The sequence below is a fragment of the Loxodonta africana genome, chromosome 1 (assembly GCF_030014295.1).
Source record: "Loxodonta africana isolate mLoxAfr1 chromosome 1, mLoxAfr1.hap2, whole genome shotgun sequence".
Taxonomy (NCBI): domain Eukaryota; kingdom Metazoa; phylum Chordata; class Mammalia; order Proboscidea; family Elephantidae; genus Loxodonta; species Loxodonta africana.
The window spans coordinates 212,469,455-212,485,328 of NC_087342.1; the positions used below are offsets into that span (position 1 = coordinate 212,469,455).

At 41.0% G+C, this 15,874-nt stretch overlaps 1 protein-coding gene across 1 annotated transcript; it reads left to right on the forward strand.

Annotated features, from left to right (window-relative positions):
- The first annotated feature begins 1,657 nt into the window (after positions 1-1,657).
- On the forward strand, positions 1,658-15,340 carry LTV1 (LTV1 ribosome biogenesis factor). The gene is made up of 11 exons (XM_010588050.3): positions 1,658-1,797; positions 2,814-2,945; positions 4,083-4,253; positions 8,295-8,382; positions 9,947-10,088; positions 10,527-10,788; positions 12,239-12,366; positions 13,373-13,512; positions 14,403-14,455; positions 14,650-14,850; positions 14,976-15,340. The coding sequence occupies exons 1-11, from the start codon at positions 1,795-1,797 to the stop codon at positions 15,084-15,086; spliced, it is 1,431 nt and encodes a 476-aa protein (XP_010586352.2). The 5' UTR covers positions 1,658-1,794; the 3' UTR covers positions 15,087-15,340.
- Positions 15,341-15,874: the final 534 nt, after the last annotated feature.

Below are 15,874 nucleotides of genomic sequence, written 5' to 3' on the forward strand. Positions count from 1 at the left end.
AAGGCCTGGTGTGCTGCCTGGAATCCTGCCGACTACGCCACGTGTCAGGGGACAGCCTCGCAAGGAAAGACCCTCACCGTGCATCCTGGCAGATAATCCAAAGAACTGACACATAGCCCCTTCCAGACTCATGCGTTCAGGGAAACTTACTGATACGGGCAAGCAGCTGCTCTCCAGTGGCGGCCAGCTGGAGTATTTTCTCCAACCACCCAGCAAGGGATCCAAGCTTATATACCATTCCAGTTGTGACCGAGGCTCATTGCTTTCTCCCATGTCCTTGGGCAGTCAGTGTTCCCAGGGACTCCACGTCCAGGCCCAGATGTTTTCCTTCTTGTTGGTAAGGCATTCCTCGGCCTTGGCCATTGGCCGAGTCATGCCACTCCCGGCCTTGTACCTTAGCCCGAGTCCATCCTGAATTCATCCCCAGCATGCTTCAGGAAAGAGCACAGCTGACTGATTCTATTAGAGAGGGGATGCATATAGATGCATAGCATTACCCTACAACTATCTTAGGCCCTGAGGATAGATACAGCAGTAAATACAACAGATTAAAGTAAAAAACAAAACAAAATTTGCCCTCATGGAGCTTAATTCTAGATAACAAACAGCACTAATGAATGTCTGGCATATAGGAGTGTTGTGTTACTCATTGTCTGCATTACAAAGCAATACCTCAAGACAAGTCCTGTGGTCTTAACCTAAATTGTTTCTATAAGTTTTATTGTAATAAAAGAATAAATTTTCATAAATATCTATAGTGGTGATAATGTAAGACATAAAGCCACAAGCCAGGAAATTGCAGACATTGAGAAAACGCCAGAAATTGCAAAGGGAAAGCACAAATTTGAGAATAGGCCTGCTGATAAAACTTTGAATGCATTCACGACCCTCTTTTGCGCAAACAGCCGTTTAAGTTTGTGAAGGCCTGCCTGAGACATTCCTGAGGAGGTGTGCTTATAGACTATTTGCTTAAACCACTTTAAAACATTTGAGGAATGACTTGGAAAAGAATAAATAATAGTTTCCACCTCATAAATTAAAGTATGCAAATACCTACGAGACTCTGAATATATTTTACTAGTTCCAATGCCTCTAAAGGCCATCTTGCAGGTTTTGTTAACTGAACTTTTGAACGCAGTCCATTCCAGAGTGGAAAATAAAGAGCTGATTAAGTCTGGCGCAGCCTGGAGTATCAGGGCCCCGGGACCCTCCCTCGCTAAGGCAACTGACTCCGCGCCCGCCCAGACTTTAGGGAACCTGAAACCTCGGCGACCGGGGAGGGTAGCCACCTTCCTTCCAGCACACGGTTTTATTTTGTTATAGTTGGGAATGGGCACAGAATGTCAATGGAGATACTAAATGCATCGTCTCTGTTTTCGGTAGAGGGCGCTACAGAAGCAAGTGCTCCCAAGAGCCCACCCAGTGCCGTCGCAGTGACCCGGTTTTGCGTCTCAACGCTGCTAGCCGTGGGCGACTCCCTTCCCCTTGAGGGTTAATTCTAACCGTGAAGAGTCCCGCCCACCCGGGGGCGGGAACCAGGCCAGCCCCGCCTCCCAACAGCTTCTCGCGATCATAGCGCCCGAACGAGCTGTGCGTAACTTCCGGTCGCCGTCCATCAGCTCTTCAGTGATTGGTCCATTTCCACAGCCTGGGGCGTAACGCTATTGTCAGCAACTTGGGGTTTCACGTGCAACTGGGCCTAAGAATTCTGCCGCGAGCCGGGCCTTGTCGGTGCTCAGAACGTCGAGAGCGTCTTCGCCGCATTTGTTGGGGTGAGCTCCGCGGGGCCACAGCATGGTAAATTAGCCTTCGTTGTCTCGGCGGCGGGCTGCTCTGGGCCTGCAGAGGCCAGGCTGGCCCCGCTAGCGCGGGTGCGGCCTGGGACTGGGAGGGCTCCTACCCCCGCGGAGGCCGCGCTGCGGCAGGGTGCCCTGGTGTGGGTCACTCTCACCACCCTGGTCATAGTTCGCAGTTTAATTTGGGTCTCCCACGGCCGAGTCTCCCTGGGGAATGGATTGAGGCGAATGTCCTCCCCTTGTCCCTGTGGGGCCTGCAGCACTGCGTGCCTTAGGTTGACAACACCGGACACACAGCACACAAACGTGCCACCTTGTGCTTCATGGAGCCCGGGCAGAAAGTTGCTGGTCTCTCCAGGCGTTGGAGGGCATATGTCTACCTGTCTGTCTGCCCTGGGAAAAGGCAACTTGTGGGAGGGTCCGGGGCTGGGCCTAAAGTAAGGCCCCTTACTCAACTGGGACGGTGGCTTCTCCGTTTAGAAAGTCAGGGTCGAATAGCGAAGTAAGAACGGAGATGATGAATCTCGTTCAGCGTTTGCTGTTTATGATTTTGTTTAGTAGTTCCTACGTGAAGTGTTCACCCTGCTGGAAACTGTCTCTCCCAGTTTTCTTGTGGCAGTCTTCTTGTTACTCTAGTTTCACCTGTCAGGGACCTTCCCTGAGCACCCATTCTAAAGTAACTCGAGTCATTCATACACCACTTCTGTATATTTTCTTTTATTTATCTGAAACCATTGTCTTATTTGCTTTCTGTTGTCTCTAAAAACAGGGACTTTGAGTTGCTTACAGTTGTATTCCCAGCACTCATGACAAGGTTTGCAAAGAGTAGGTATTCAGTAAATATTTGTGGAAGAGAAATAGAAATTTTATAGGATATAAGCGATGCAACTTGTGTAGGTTTTAAAAATCTGCTGATCTTTCACATAGCTCATTGAAGATGCCTTTGTGGACTATGAGACTTTTCACTTTTTTTGTCATTTTACTTTAACGACTTGTTCTAATTCTGTTCCTTTGAAGCCTCACAGGAAGAAAAAGCCCTTTATAGAGAAGAAGAAAGCTGTGTCTTTCCACCTGGTCCATCGGAGCCAAAGAGATCCTTTAGCAGCAGATGAGACTGCACCTCAGAGGGTTCTGTTGCCTACACAGAAAGTAGGTCCTTTCATTAGCCAGTGCTTTTGAAGCAGAAGAGGACTCTCAGCAGTTCTTAATAAACTGTCGTTAGTCAGCCACTGTTCTTATGTAACTGTGGTCTTTGGGGAAACAAAACATGGCATAATTTTTAGTCAATAAACTGACTTTTGCATCAGACATGTTTATTTTGTTTGGGAGGATAAAGCATCTTTATTTGACTAGTTTAAATGAACAGATCTTGTAAAGTAATGGTGACCCTCTGCTGTCAAGTCAGTTCTGACTTGTGGCGACCCTATAGGACAGGTTAGAACTGCCCCATAGGGTTTCCAAGGCTGTAATCTTTATGAAAGCATGCTGCCACATCTTTCTGCCATGGAGCAGCTGGTGGGTTTGAACTGCCAACCTGTCAGTTAGCCACTGTACCATCAGAGCTCCTTAAAGTAATGTTAAATAGTTACTAAATCACAGTTACAGAGATGCATGATGTCATGTTATTTAGGGAATAATCATATTCTCAATGTCTGTTTATTCTAATATCCTACCATTTCATAATCACAAACTGCATTTTTGCCACCTGGTCATTTATCTCATGAAATGGAGAATACCCGAACTCATGGGTTAGCTTTTGAAAATGCCGGAAGTCTTATTTTTAAGGTTGGTTTGATTATTGTTAATCACAGAGCATTCTTGTTAAGTGTAAAGTGAAAGAGAGTGTTGGGGGATGCGTTGGATGGTTTTCTGTAAAGTCAATTTGTGTCATTCTTGCTAAGTTTCTTTGTGTGTAAATACAAGAAATTGTGCTTATCCTTCAAGGCTCCCTAATCCTTTCTTCTAACCCACCAAATACATGATAAAATGAAATGTGTGTGTGCATGCACGTTTTTCTTGGCTTGAATCATTGCACAACAGAATTTTATAGAAGGAATTGTTTTCATTCCATTGTAATGTTATGTAGCACTTCACTGACTTCAGTTGGGTCACTTCTGGTTTAGAAGCTTTGTATTTTCCTATGTTTGTCGAGAATTCTTTTTCTCATTGCTGTTAACTAATGTCTTTATATGCCATCTGCCTCCTATTCAGAAAGCTGCTCTCATTGTAAGGTTCTGTACCTTATCCTTGGAAGGGCCACCCATTCCATCTTGCTTTTTGTCCAAGGTAAACGATGAAGAAAGGCGAGCAGAACAGAGGAAGTATGGTGTGTTCTTTGATGATGACTACGACTACCTGCAGCACCTGAAAGAACCGTCTGGGTCTTCAGAGCTTATCCCAAGCAGCTTCAGTGCACACAACAGGAGAGATGAGAAAGAAGAAGCTTTAGTAATTCCAGTAAGGCATTTCAGCAATTTAAGTGTGATAGAATATTGGGGGAGCGGTGAATGAAAAAGTCACCATTTTTAAGTCAAGATAACTGGGTTTTGTGTGCGTGTGTGTGTTTTTTTTTTTTTTTTTTTAATTGGGGCAAGAAATGGTGACAGCATGAAGAACATATAAAGCTAGGTCATGGCTCCCCTTAAAATGTATGTGTGTGCATGTGCCATCAGGAGAGAGTAGGCCATCTGTTCTCTGGTGTCAGGTGTCAAAAATAAAAGCCTTTTTGACAGGTTTAGAACATTAGATTAATAGATGCGGTTATATTAGGTAGCCCTTTTCACGAGAAGAGACGCAGGTGAAAACATTTAAGCCGTTCATTATAATTCATTTAAACTTGTAAAAGTAGAACTTAATCTTTGCAGAATGTTCTATTCAAACCTTTAACATCTGTGTAAAAGCTGCAGGTTAATCAGGAGGGAGAGCAGGTGAAATGAATTGTAATGAAGCACCTGTTGCTTTGAAAAAAAGTCCATTTTAATTCTTTTAAGTACAAATAAGAGCTCATATATATATGAAATTAGTGCTACTAATTTGTTTGTCTCTGTTTATATTAACCATGCCCATGTTGCATGCATTAGTTATCTCATTTTTTGTTCAGTGTAGGTTTCCTTGTGGGAAATTTATATTACACACAATAATTGATGCAGAATGGCTTCTGTACTTTATTTACTTAAAGATAGCCTATTAGAATTCTCAGAAACCCTGGTGGCATAGTGGTTAGGAGCTACAGCTGCTAACCAAAAGGTCGGCAGTTCGAATCCACCAGGCACTCCTTGGAAACCCTGGGGGAGCAGTTCTACTCTGTCCTATAGGGTTGCTATGAGTTGGAATCAACTCTACGGCAAAAGTTTTTTTTTTTTTATTGTTGTTTTATTAGCATTCTCTGCAACTAGGCACATGGTTGTGTGGAATTAAACTTCCATATCAGCTGGCACTTAAATAAAAAAAATTCACCAGATGTGTACACAGAAGGGAAGAGATAAAAAAGGCAGCAAATCCCCCTGGGCTCTTCTCATGCTGCAGTCCTGGTAGGGTCTAGATATTCTTTTCTTTGAGAAGATGTGGTAATAGTTTCTCCAGTCCAAAGTTTAAGGACAGTCTCAGGATTAAGGTTAAGTATTGCTTAAGGTCAGGTCTTGGGGTGTCATCCAAAAGAAGGACCTAATAACAGCCTCAGCCATTCCACTTACTCGCTAGGTCTCAGCCCTCCTACTGCTTCCGTGTTGTCATAGAACCAACTTCTCACCTTCCCTAGGGCCATGACATCTGTAGTGGGGTACTTACCTTTTATTGGCTCACTTGCTTCTAAGACCTCTTGAAGGGAGTGTAGGAGAGGTCTTGTAATAGTTCAGTTTCTTTATCTTATTTAGGGAGAAAAGTTTTATTAAAGTCCGAAGATTTTTCTGGCTTGATTGTATTGACTAGTACAAGACTAGCTTTTAATTCTTAATTCATTTTGGATTAAAGTAATCATTATCTAAACTCTAATCAGGTACATGTTTCTTTGGCTATTTTTCAAAGTTTGAAAAATACTTGGAAAGGTAAATTCACTAAACACAAACACTAAACCCCTTTTTTAGCCCCAAATTCCAACGTTAGATAATCACAGAGAACCTTTAAAAAAAATGGGCTCTACAGCAGAAAAACAAATCTTTGCCCATGTTTATGCTGCCAACAAGCTAATTTTGGAAGCCATGGCAGCTTGGTATGTATGCACAGTAATACATAGCCATTACTCATTACCAGCGGGTCTTCAAACTGTTCCTTCCAGTTCCAGCCCCTACTGAGAATTTGCTTTTCCAGCCCAGATATACTGAATCACAATCTACATTTTAACAAGATCACCAGGTGATTTTTATGTATAACTTCCTGGGCATTTGTTAGAAGTGCAAATTATTAGTTGGGAACATGGGAGAAATGCTTCAAAACCCTGGAACTGGTGAGAGCTTACATCCCAGCTTTGTGCCTATTACTGCACTGAGGAGGGACTGGGTGGTGAGGTACGCAGAAACCAAGAACCCATGGTTGTTACCCTCACATTGTTAACCATTTAGTTGAGGAGATGAAACTAAAGCATAAGGATTTATCAGAGAATACAAGCCAGCACATCTTTAAGTAGATTGTATGGTGTGAAGAATGAGAGGATTTCATATAAAAGGAAGTTCTAGGACAGCGGTCATGAATGGCTTCATGCAGGAGGGAAGAAGTGCGCTGGCCACTAATGGGTGAGTACTAACAGGGAAGAAGGAACATATCAGTCAAAGGAAGAGGGCTGTGGAGGTAGAATTGTGGATCCCAGTGCCTGGTGCATAAACTATCAGTAAATTATTTAGCATTATTACATGACAGTGAGGAACTGGAGTTGATTTGCATGGAGGTCCTATGTTGAGTAACAGCAAGAACTTTGGATATGTAGAGTGGACGTTGGTTATACAGGGCCTTGAAAATCAGGAGTTTAAATGTGGGGTAAAATATCAAGGACTGTTTTAAGTATGGGAAAGTCACATGATAAAAACATGAAAGAAGTTTAATCTGGCAGTGATATGCAGGTTGGGTTAAATGATGTAGACTAGCTAGGCAGCTGTTGCAGTAGTCCCTGTCTTGGTTATCCATGCCTATGATGGTGCCCAAGGGAATGGAGTGAAATCATTGTATACGAGAGAGTTCAAATGGACATAAGGAATGGAGAGAAATGATTTATGTCCACTCTAGGATTTGAGATAACTGATTCACAAAAAGGCTGTGTCATTGTTATGGATTGAATTGTGTCTCCCAAAAAGATACGTTGAACACTCCTACAGGGTGGCTAAGAGTCGGAATCGGCTTGACAGCAAAGGGTTTACAGGTACCTTTGAATGTGACCCTGTTAGGAATAGGGTCTTTGAAGGTGATGTCAGTTAACATGAGGTCATCCTGGAGTAGGATGGGCCCTAACTCTGTATGACTGGTGTCCTCAGAAACAAGATACAGGGAGACAGAGGAAGGATGCCATGTGATGCTGCAGCTGCAATCTACGTAATGTCTGGAGCTTCCAGAAGCTAGGAGACATGTAACAGATTCCCCCTCAAAGCCTCAGGAGAAATCAGTACAGTGGACACTTCGATCTTGGACTTCAGCCTCTGGAACTCTGATACAATGAATTTCCATTCTTAAAACCACCCAAGTTGTGCTATTGTTACAGCTGTCAAGAACATGAGGACATTGGATTAAGAGGAAAAAGATTAATTTTGTTTTGAAACTTCAGCTTGAGGATAGTGGAGTCACAAGACCTGGATTTGAATCCTGGAACCTCACTTGATGGCCATTTTCAGGCCAGCAAGCCGTTTAACCTTAATTAGCTTTCGTTCTGGCATTGAAGTATGTTACCCTCACAGGGTTATAAGGATTAAATGGAGTAATGTACTGGAGAAAACTTTGTGAGGTAATGAGGGAGGTTGCTTTTGAGGTGAAGATGGGACGTACTTGTTTGAAGTATGTAACTAGAGCTCAGGTGAAGAAAAACACAGAATGAAGTTGTATTAGTTTCCTAGGTCTGCCATAACAGATTACCACAAACTAGATGGCTTAAAACAGCAAACTTATTCTCTCTCAGCTCTGGAGGCCAGAAGTCCAAAATCAGGGTGTCAGCGGGGTTGGTTCATTCTCACTGCTGAGAGGGAGAATCTGTTACATGCCTCTCTCCTAGCTCCTGGCAATTTGTGGCAATCCTTGGCGTTCTTGGCTTGTAGATGCATCACTTCAGTCTCTGCCTCCGTGTTCACATCGCACTCTCTCCCTCATGGCCTTCTTACAAGGACACCAGTCATTGGACTAGGGACCAACCCTACATCAGTGTGATCACATCGTAACTAATTACATCTGCAAAGACAGTGTTTCCAAATAAGGTCACATTCTGAGGTTCCAGGTGGACATAAATTTGGGAGAGGACACTATTTAACCTAGTACAGTAATTCAGAAATATTTCTATTCTAACTACTATGTGATTTCTTTTTCAAGAGCACTGGAATTAAGTTGCCTTCATCAGTGTTTGCATCAGAGTTTGAGGAAGATGTTGGATTGTTAAATAAAGCAGCTCCTGTTTCAGGTGTGTTTAATTCTTTAGCTTTCCAAATAGATAGAGCTGTGTTTTGCAAAAAGAAGCATATAGTAACGGTTGTAGGACTTTGGTTCCCTAATAAAGTGTGATGGTTGTCTTTTTGTATTGTTTTTTTCAAATTTTTAGTCTTGAGGGTTTCTGTTTGGAAAAGAAAATGGAAAATTATTTTTGGTGATCTGTTGGAATTTTAACCTTTGCCTAACCTTCTCACAAATGATGATATTGAACTAACTTTATATACATACAGAGAGCAATCTTGAAAATACTTCATTTGTTGGCTTTCGGAATTCCTCTTAAGAGTGCAGAAGTGTTCTATAGAAGTCTGTTTTACCATCTACTCCAGGTGCACTGAAAAATTATCATGTTTATTTTTTTTTAGCGATGTCAACATGGTAATTTAGAACAAACACGGAAGTTCACAAAAGTGACGTTTGATATTTTCTCCTAAATTGCCCTAATTACTGCCTAATACTTGTCACATAGCATTCGTTCTACAGGGCTTTGAGCTGCCACTGTGTGGTGGGGTCTTGGGTTAAAGAAGAATGAAGTATAGTCTCTGACCTCAAGGAATTTGCCCTCAGTTGAGGACGGTAGACAATAAATGGGAAATTACAGTGACAATAAGATGGATAAATACTGGTCCTGCACGGGTACCAACCCATCGCAGGGGAGTTGGGCGAGGCTTCCTAGAGGTAGTGGTGTCTATGTTGATCTCTTAAGCAGAAGTTAGGCAGGTGGAAAGAGGGTGGTGTGGGGAGGAAAGGATATTCCAGAGAGGAAACTGCAAAAGCAAAAGGACATGTGTATAGGAAATTATACACATTTTAGCATGCCTAAAGGGAGGGGTAGGATTCATAAGAAATGAGGCTAGAGAGTTAAGTAGTGTCCATGTTGTGAGGGGCCTCAGGGTTCACGTCCGGTTATGAGTTTGAACTTGAGAGAGAGGTTTTCTTGGGCTCTGTAGTATTTTTATGTGGAATAACATAGCTGGGATTTATTAAAATCTCAGTTCAAAATAAGACCGGAAGTTTAACAGTCTGCAGGTATTTCAGGTTATTTCTTACTAACAGGTGAATTTAAAGCCCAGTTTCTTCCTGCACTTGAAAGCTTCAACATTTGGTGAAATAGACAAAGTACAGTATTGTAGATCTGTAGTGTTTTATCCGTGGATATTGAAAACGGAAGTATTTTTCTTATTTGCCTTAGATTTATCCATCTCTGTTCCTCCACTAAACTTGAAGTTCTTAATCATTCTTTTTTTCCCAATACATAGATAGAATCTGCTATATAATAAACCCAAAAAACCAAACCCAGTGCCGTTGAGTCAATTCTGACTCATAGCGACCCTACAGGACAGAATAGAGCTGCCCCATAGAGTTTCCAAGGAGCACCTGGCAGATTCGAACCGCCAACCACTTGGTTAGCAGCCATAGTACTTAATCACTACACCACCAGGGTTTCCTGCCATATAATAGGTACTCAGATATAATAGTTGAGTAAATGAATCATGCTCTCTTGAGAATTAATTGCTCAATTTTTGTTTGTTTTCTAGGCCCTAGACTGGATTTTGATCCTGACATTATTGCAGCCCTCGATGATGATTTTGACTTTGACAATCCAGATAATCTGCTTGAAGATGATTTTATCCTTCAGGCCAATAAGCCAGCGGGAGAGGAAGAGGGAATGGATATACAGTATGTCTGATTTGTTCAGAAGCGGGGATAATCTGTCTCTTACAGGGTCACTATGAGTCGGAATCGACTCAGTGGCAGTGAGTTTGGGTTTTTTTGCTGCCGTTGTTGTTGCTCCTTTTCTGGGATGTTAATCATAGAATTTTAGAGCTGGAAGAGATCTTCAAAAACATTTCATCTGAGTTCTGCATTTTATAGTAGAAAATGTGAGACTCAAGGCCTTCTTTATAAGCCACTGAGAGGTAGGACTAAAGTCCCATCTCCGATTGCTTGTACATTGCTTTTCCTACCACACTAGATGGGTTAACAGCATTGCTAGCCCTGCCTGAACAACCCTGTGCAGTACCTTCCAGTTTTACCTGTGTAATGTTTATCTGCTGTTTGTTTTGTGGTGGTGTTTGGATTGTTTTAACAATTTATTACCTTTCTTCATAACTTTAGTAAATCTGAGGCTGAAGATGACAGTGAGTGGGAAGATGTGGATGATGAGAAGGAAAGTGGTAGTGACGGTGATGACTATGACTCTGAAGGCCCACTATCAGATGAAGATGATATGTCTGCCCCGGGCAAACCTCATGGAGCTATGGAAAATAGCTTGTTCTGGGAAGAGGAAACAAAAAGTCGCTTCACGGAGTATTCCATGACTTCCTCAGTCATGAGGAGAAATGAACAGCTGACCCTACATGATGAGAGGTTTGAGAAGGTAGGTCCCAAAATAGTGATCTTTTGATACTGGCTCCTAGTAAGATTGTATGTGTGTTGGGGACCAAAAGCTAAAATTTCCAGTTATTAGAACAGTCTGTCTCTTTAAAACCTCCCTAATTTTAATTCTGGAAGGGACGTGTATGGGTCAAAAGAGTTGGCTACCCAGACTTCCTGGCTTAGAGTTCTGACATTTTGATTCTGAACCTCTTCTGACCACAGTCCTCAGGATTATACATTTCTCCAAAAGCACTGGCCGGAGCATAAACAAAATTGCATTCCTCTCGGTTCCTCAGAACTGGAGAACAGAAACCGAGTTCAAGGTGCTTAAGAACGGCTGAATTGTAGTGTGCTTGGGCTTGGTTCAGGGGTAGCAGGCCACATTCCATTCTATAGCCTTTCTGTTTATACAGGTTCTCCTGGCCCCTAAGCCTTTTTACCCTACTTTAATAGCTCTTAACATTTTCTAACACTATCTACTGCTGATTTGTTATGCATGTTGTATATAGGCTTGTTTCTGATTAGAATGTAAGCTTCCCTCGTGCAGGGATTTTTGTGTGTTTTGCTCACTGATAAATCTCAAACCCTAAAATGTTACCTGGCACATAGTAGGAGTTAAACTGTCCAATAAGTGATGAACGAATCAATGGTTTCCTTCATGGTGAGTCCAAGGTAAAAATTCTAACTCTGCAGTCTTTTCACTAAATATTAGTTTTCTTTTTCTCTCATAGAGATAGGTAAACTATTACTACAAACAACCTCACTCTCTGGAAGATATGCATCACTCCTTGTTTTACTCTTTTATAAGCCCATTACTATTAGCAGTATTTGAATTATACAGTAAACATCATCTAAGCAAGAATTAAACTTGTATGTTAACAGCAGGAGGCTGTTCAATTAGATTATCTTTTCGTTTTCATAACCAAAGGATTTGGTTATGCAAAAATGTTCTACCAAGGTAAAGATCTCTGCCTAACATTTTATTCTCCAAGCTGAATAGAGTAACTGCCTTTCATTTGCATGTTAAATGAAATCCCATTTTCAGTCTAAATGTACATCTTACAGTGCTGGACAAAATTTTATCCACATATTGTTAGTGTTAAATCCCTGCTAATGTTTTAAGATAGCTGTGATCTTATGCTAACCCTTAAAGCTGTTGCTGTCAAGTCAATTCAGACTCATCGCAACCCCATGTTTCAGATTTGAGCTGCGCGCCATAGGGTTTTCAGTGGCTGAAATCCTGTATCTTAATGGAAGTAGATCTCCAGGCCTTTTTTCTTGGGTGCTGCGGTTAGTTGAGCACAAAGTATTTGTGCCACCCGGAAATCTGATCTTACAACAGTGCTTAAATCTTACATAGGGGTAAAACTAATGTAAAAATAACATTTAATGGCTGTGTTCTTAACGAGTGCGTATATTTTTCATGGTATCTTTTCTCTATTTATATTCAGTTCTATGAGCAATATGATGATGATGAGATTGGAGCCCTGGATAATGCTGAATTGGAAGGTTCTATTCAAGTAGACAGCAGTCGGTTACAGGAAGTTTTGAATGACTACTATAAAGAGAAGGCAGAGAAGTACGGTGAATTCTTTTCCTTGTTTAGGTGGTTTATTTCGTTTCCACATAAAGTCTGTAGTCGTACAGCTAAATCCGTATTTAGAAAATGGTACCTTTTTCATAAACTTGACTCATGTGGCTTGTCTCTTTTGCCCACATTTTAGTATTGAGAATTCTGGGGCTGAATATGACAGTGGGTGGGAACATACTGAGAACCACTTTCTTTATAACTTTGACCTGAGAAGAGTCATGGTGGCAAATATGAGGACATAATTCCAGTTGGAAGATAAGGTGGTGCTTCTAGTTGTCAGCCTTAACTCCATCCCTATCTGATTTGTAGCCTGGAGCTACCCTTACACTTCAGTACTGCTGATTGGCTCAAGAATTGTTTCAACTTCTAAGTATATAAGTTCTTATTTTCTTCCTGAAATGCCAGGTGTTCTGAGAAGTAGATACGTGTGGCTTATAGAAAGATAAAAGTTTGTCTCCCCAGTAGATTAGCAGAACTGACCAGCCAATTACTTGGCAAATCAGCATCCACATCAAGGTGACTCCTGAGGGAAACTAATGAAATGTTTAAACCTGTCATAAAGATCTGATGTCACGTGATCGCTGTAATATGTAAGTCCCACAGCAGGGCAAGGAGCTACATAGTTGGAGTGAACTATTGGATACTTGGAGAGATGGGTGGGCTCATGCTTTTCAAGGCTTTAAAAAACATTACGTTTTCTTAGGCAAGCCACCATCTTGTTTGATGTATTATACCCTTGCAGAGATGCAGATAGATTTTTCCTACCTGTCAGCAGAATGAATGCCCAAAGCCACTGGAGGGGAGAGGCAGGTCTGGGTAGAACTAAGTGTAACAGGAAGTGAGAGACAAGGACACATAAATATGTGGGTTTTTAATAATGCTGTTGTCTCCGTAGCTGTTAAAGTGCAGTTTTAATTAAAGTCAGTATAATAATGGGTGTGGTTTTTTTTTTTCCTCACCTCCGTCTATTGATTTTTAAAAACTCAACCAAAAGTTGTGTAAAATTGAATACTCTTGAACCCTTTGAAGACCAGGACCTGCTAATGAATGAGCTCAATGAGTCTGAGGAGGAAGAAATTGTTACCGTAGTTCTTGAAGAAGCCAAAGAGAAGTGGGATTGTGAATCCATTTGTAGTAAGTATCTTAGTGTCCATTTACTATTAAAACTGTAATAAGTTTTTCAGTAAAAACACATACACAGCAAAACAACTCAAAAATTTCTTCATATACAATTCAGTAACACTGGTTGCATTGTTCACATTGTGTCATCATTCTCGCTGTCTTTACCCAGGTTATCTCAGTACCCTTAACTTACATTCACTGCCCCCTAAACTTTTTATCTATGCTTTAGAGTTAACTGTTGTTAGTTTGATCTAGTACAGATAATTCTTTAAAAGAGTGCAGTGCTCAAGGCAAGCATTTTTTACTAATTGAGCTAACAGTCGTTTGGTTTAAAGATGACTTCAGAGGCTAGTTTTGGTTTATGGTTTAAAAATTATCTCAGAGCAGTAGATTCAGGGGTTCCTTCAGCCTCAGTGGATCCAGTAAGTGTGGATAAATGATAGAAATTTTGAAGTATTAAGTACATCAATTTTCTTAAAAATACATGTATTTTAATACAAGTTAAGCCTTTAGGAAATCTTTGAAAATGATGTGGAAGAGTAGTTTGAAGAGTAATATTCTTCTTACTGAGTTGTAAATATTTAAAGGCTTTTACTAGAGGGACTCCACTATTATTTTGAATTATGAAAACACCAGATTTTGTATTTTGAGCATAAATGAATTGAATTTGAAAGTTTTTTTTAAAAGTTAGTTTTCCCTCCTATATCAGTGCCTAACAGTAGTTCCAGCATAAGCATTGTCTCCTTGTAGATGGTAAGTCTTTGAGTGGCGGGGGCCGCACTGCTTCATCATTCTGGGCCTGAGGGGCCCGAGGAATGAATATAGTAGAAACTCAGTAAGGTTTTGCTGAACTGAAAGTGTACTTATATGATGCTTATACATAATGGTTTTGGATTCTTTAGGTACCTATTCAAATTTGTACAACCATCCGCAGCTTATCAAGGATCAACCAAGGGTAAGTCCTAATGTCCTGAACTATCTGAACAAATGCACTGCAGGAAACAGTGTACGGAGTGTTTTCTCACAGTAACTTTATCCCTTTGTGGCTGGTGACACCATTAGGAAAAGCAACAACAATGTGTCATTAGTATGCTATTTTTGTTTATAGGAGTGAAAAATAACTCTAGTGTCGTTTTATCTTTATTTCAGCCCAAACAAATCCGAATATCTTCTAAAACAGGAATACCTCTCAATGTCTTACCTAAGAAAGGACTCACAGCAAAGCAGGTTGAACGAATGCAGATGATAAATGCCAGTGATCTGCCTAAGGCATCAACCCAACCTCGTTCTAAAAATGAAACCAAAGAAGATAAAAGAGCCAGAAAGCAAGCTATAAAAGAAGAGCGCAAGGTGAATATATTCCTTGGATGTGTGATTTAGGAAGAGCTGGTGGGAGGAAATTGTGGGAATTGAGTTTCTTTTGTAAAATTACATCTGTGTGAAGATTTGAATAACATGAGTGTGCTCTTGTACAGGAACGGCGAGTGGAGAAGAAAGCTAACAAATTAGCCTTCAAACTGGAGAAGAGAAGGCAGGAAAAGGAGCTGCTGAACTTGAAGAAGAATGTGGAGGGTCTAAAGCTATGACAACGGAACATTTAGAATAAGACATTTTCCATTAGGGGCTCCTCTTTATGTTCATTGATAAACTAGGATCTTCAAAGAGACAAAACTTTGCCGTTTTTACTGGCAACTATTGAAAAGATAGCAGTAAAATATTTGAATTATTTTTATACCAATAAGTTTGTCAACCATCTTGTAAATAGTCTTATTTTTTAATTTAATATAAACTTAGATTTGCTTTGAATAAATGACTTGAATAGAATTGGTGTGTTCTTCATTTATTTAGATGCTTGTGTCAGTTGTTTTGTGCAGATATTCTCAAATGTTTCTTGGAAACTTCTTCACCCCTTTTCAGGAATTAAGTGGGTTTGCTAGCTGTATCTAGGAGAGAGGCCCAGTGAAACTCAGTTTTGAAATGCTGAGTGGTAAGAAGATTTTTCCTGAGAAGGTTCCCCCAGCAGAAAGCTGTTTTCCCTTACTGCTCCTTGGAAACTGTATGGGGCAGTTCTACTCTGTCCTATAGGGTCGCTATGAGTTGGAATCGACAGCAATGGGTTTTTGGGTACATAGAGAGGAAACCCTGGTGGAGTAGTGGTTAAGTGCTACAGCTGCTAACCAAAAGGTCGGCAGTTCAAATCTGCCAGGTGCTTCTTGGAAGCTCTAGGGGCAGTTCTACTCTGTCCTATAGGGTTGCTATGAGTCGGAATCGACTACGGCAGTGGGTTTGATTTGGGTACACAAAGAGCTATTTCACAGGGATGCTAAAACTGAATATTAACGTTGTTGGGACTCAGATTTCCATTATATTACTA

Coding starts and splice junctions, on each gene's coding strand:
- LTV1 (XM_010588050.3), top strand. Junction 4,254..8,294: donor AAGAAGCTTTAGTAATTCCA/GTAAGGCATTTC, acceptor TTCTTTTTCAAG/AGCACTGGAATTAAGTTGCC. Junction 10,789..12,238: donor ATGATGAGAGGTTTGAGAAG/GTAGGTCCCAAA, acceptor ATTTATATTCAG/TTCTATGAGCAATATGATGA.